At 57.4% G+C, this 2,698-nt stretch overlaps 1 protein-coding gene across 1 annotated transcript in view; it reads left to right on the top strand.

Moving 5' to 3' along the window:
- Positions 1–2,698, top strand: part of SOCS7 (suppressor of cytokine signaling 7) — a 14,323-nt gene that overhangs the window by 3,604 nt on the left and 8,021 nt on the right. Inside the window, 2 exon segments of the mRNA XM_010134337.1 lie at positions 1,418–1,522; positions 2,294–2,395. Of these exon segments, the coding sequence (XP_010132639.1) occupies positions 1,418–1,522; positions 2,294–2,395 (207 nt within the window).

The raw sequence follows: 2,698 nt of genomic DNA, 5'->3' as shown, positions 1-2,698 counted from the left end.
AGAGCGGCGATGCCCTCGGAGGAGTTTTTCCTCTGCAGATGATTGTGGAAGTATCTCCAAAGGGAACACGTGGGTTCCAATGGCTTTGGTTTGTGGTGGCTTCTCCGGTCATACACCGCGGAGGTCTCGGTGTCTTTAACAACTGATTGGGGGGTTTTCTGAGGCTGGACCACCGAAGTGGGACAAGGGTTCAAAAGCAGAGTTGCTGCAAGCCCTCGTAGTCTGGTTGTCTTTGGTTTTGTTTGCACAAGCCGACTGCAGCCCAGGCACCGTGTTTTGAGGGTGTGGAAATGAAAGGGTGGCTGTGTGCAGGCTCACACCCATAAGTCCCCCAGGGAGGAGGTACCTCGGATAATAACCAGCCCTAAATCCTCCTCTTAACGTCGCTTATTAATAGACAGGACTTGGAAAAGCAGAAGGAAGCTGAGTCAATATTATCCCGCGTAAATACGCCGGCAGGCTCTTAGCGAGGGGCGGGTGACGCTGCGTGCGGTATCTGGAGCAGAAGAGGAGTTCCCTGCCCACAGGATTTGAGATCTAAGGCAGCCGATTGCCTCGTCCTTGAGCCCGTGGCTCAGGAGCGCGGGCTGGTGTGGTTTCGGTGTCGGAGCCTGCTCGGAGGGGTTCCTGGGGAAAATAACCGAGGCGTGGAGGTGGTAGCACCACTTTGGGTCTCGATTTGGGATTTGGGTGTTTCCCTTTTGACTCTGCATCAGCCCAGTGCTGAGGCTCGTGCTTTGACCTTGATTTGAGGGTTTCATTTTTCTCCTGTGATTTTAGACTAATTTTGAGCATTTCTGGTTCGAAGTTGGACATTTTAGTTTGTTATTTCCCCACGCTGTATCTGACGCCTTTAGGCTTCAGTGAATTCCAGTTTAGTGTAAAATCTCTCCAGCTCCCTGTTACTAATTTTAAGGGCTGGTGCCCTCGTGGCCCTTGGGGTAAAAGGGATTTCTGGTCACCTGAAGCACTGGTGGGCAGCCCAGCCTGGCACTGACAGGAGTGCTCTCCGGTCCCGTGCCAGCGGGTGCCACACAGACCTGTGAAACGGTTTCCCCAGCACTACAGCGTGCCAGCGCTGTGCACCAGGGGTGAGCTCTGCTCCGCACATGAGCCTGGTGCTGGGAAGGTCTCGCAGCACCTTCCTCATGGTGTCTCCAGGTGCTGAGCTCAGCCGGGGTTCAGGTGCGTGACCGGTGTTATTCCCCCTGCCTGACCTTCGGACTGCAGTAGCAGAGCTCATCAATGGCTCCAAAGCAGCGCAGCAGGGAAACTCGATTTGAAAACAGCTAGTGAGATCGTCTTCCAAACTCCGCAGAGGTTCCTGTCCCTTCCCTGCTCCCCGGCCTCCCCGCGCTCAGCCTCTGCTTGCTCAGAGAAAGCTCGATGCTAACGGTCTTGCTCCTCCAACCCCCAGGTGAAACAGTGTCACTGGTGGACGTGGACATCTCTCAGCGAGGACTGACCTCCCCTCACCCTCCGACTCCGCCACCTCCACCACGAAGAAGCCTCAGCCTGCTAGGTACCATCCCGCAGAGCGGCCTTTGCCCTGTGTCCCTACGGGAGCGTTGGAGCTGCCCGTCTGCCCTTGCAGGGATGGCAGAGGAGACCAGCTCGAGGGTCCCCAGCAGTGGGCTCGCTGCCTGCTTGTCTGAGCCCATAGTGTGCCCGCTCGCCCTTCCCTGGCAGAGGGTTTTCTGCTGTTCATTGAAAGCTTCAGCAATTCCCTTAGATCAGCCAGGAGGGGAGGGGGGTAGTGGAGCGATGGGAGGTGGGGAATAACGTGCTGGTTTTGTGGCTGCTGCTTTTGGAAACTTTCCCCCCTTTCTAACCACCGCCTGGCGAGGCCAGTTCCTTTCTGTGCTCTCTGTGGAAGTGGAGTCTCCGTGGGAGGCTGCTGCACCAGCAGCCTGGCTTAGCTGCTCTCCTCCTTCTCTGGAGAGGTTCCTCGGAGCAGGAGCAGCTTGGGATGGGTAGATTCAGCCAGAGCGAGCAGCACCTTAAACCTCTCATCCTGTAAATCTCCTGTAAATGCCTGTCTGGTTCCTCAAGCTGCATGTGAGGAGCTGGCTGGGCTGACAGAGGGGCTCCTTCGCTCTGGGAGTGTGTGTGATGTGCGTGAGTGTGCGTGCACGGCTCTGAGCTGGCGCTCAGAAGCAAGAGGAGCTGCTGGTGGGAAGCTCCATCTTCTCCAGGCAGCGCCGCGGGCCGGTTTGCCGGGGCCGTGCTCTCAGGCGCTGAGCTCGCTCGCTCTCCTGTTTTCTGAACCTCTCTTGCCTCTGTTCTCTCCTAGATGATATCAGTGGGACTCTGCCTACATCTGTGCTAGTGGGTCCAATGGGCTCCTCCCTGCAGTCTTTCCCTCTGCCTCCGCCTCCTCCACCCCATGCCCCAGGTCAGCTTAGCTTTAGCAGCCAGGCTCTGGCTTCCCTTCGGGGAGCTGGGCTTTGGGGGTTTTCTCGGTGAGCTTTAAGGCTGCACTTTGGGCTTTGACATCTTGAGGACACTCCTGGTCCTGTGCTGCTGGGTGCTCAGGCACCGCGGTGCCGAGGCTCTGGTTACACCAGATGTGGCTTCTGGTGCCCACTGTAGTTCTGCTGAAGCTCGTGATCGCCCCAGCTTTATCCTCCGCTCAGCATCTCCCTCTGTCCCTGGTTCCTCCAGGGTTGAGCAGAAGTGCAGCCCACCCCCATCACGT

This window comes from Buceros rhinoceros, unplaced genomic scaffold (genome assembly GCF_000710305.1).
Source record: "Buceros rhinoceros silvestris isolate BGI_N320 unplaced genomic scaffold, ASM71030v1 scaffold29044, whole genome shotgun sequence".
In the NCBI taxonomy this organism is placed as follows: Eukaryota; Metazoa; Chordata; class Aves; order Bucerotiformes; family Bucerotidae; genus Buceros; species Buceros rhinoceros.
Note: the sequence above shows the minus strand (reverse complement) of the source record. Positions and strands in the feature narration are given on the sequence as shown.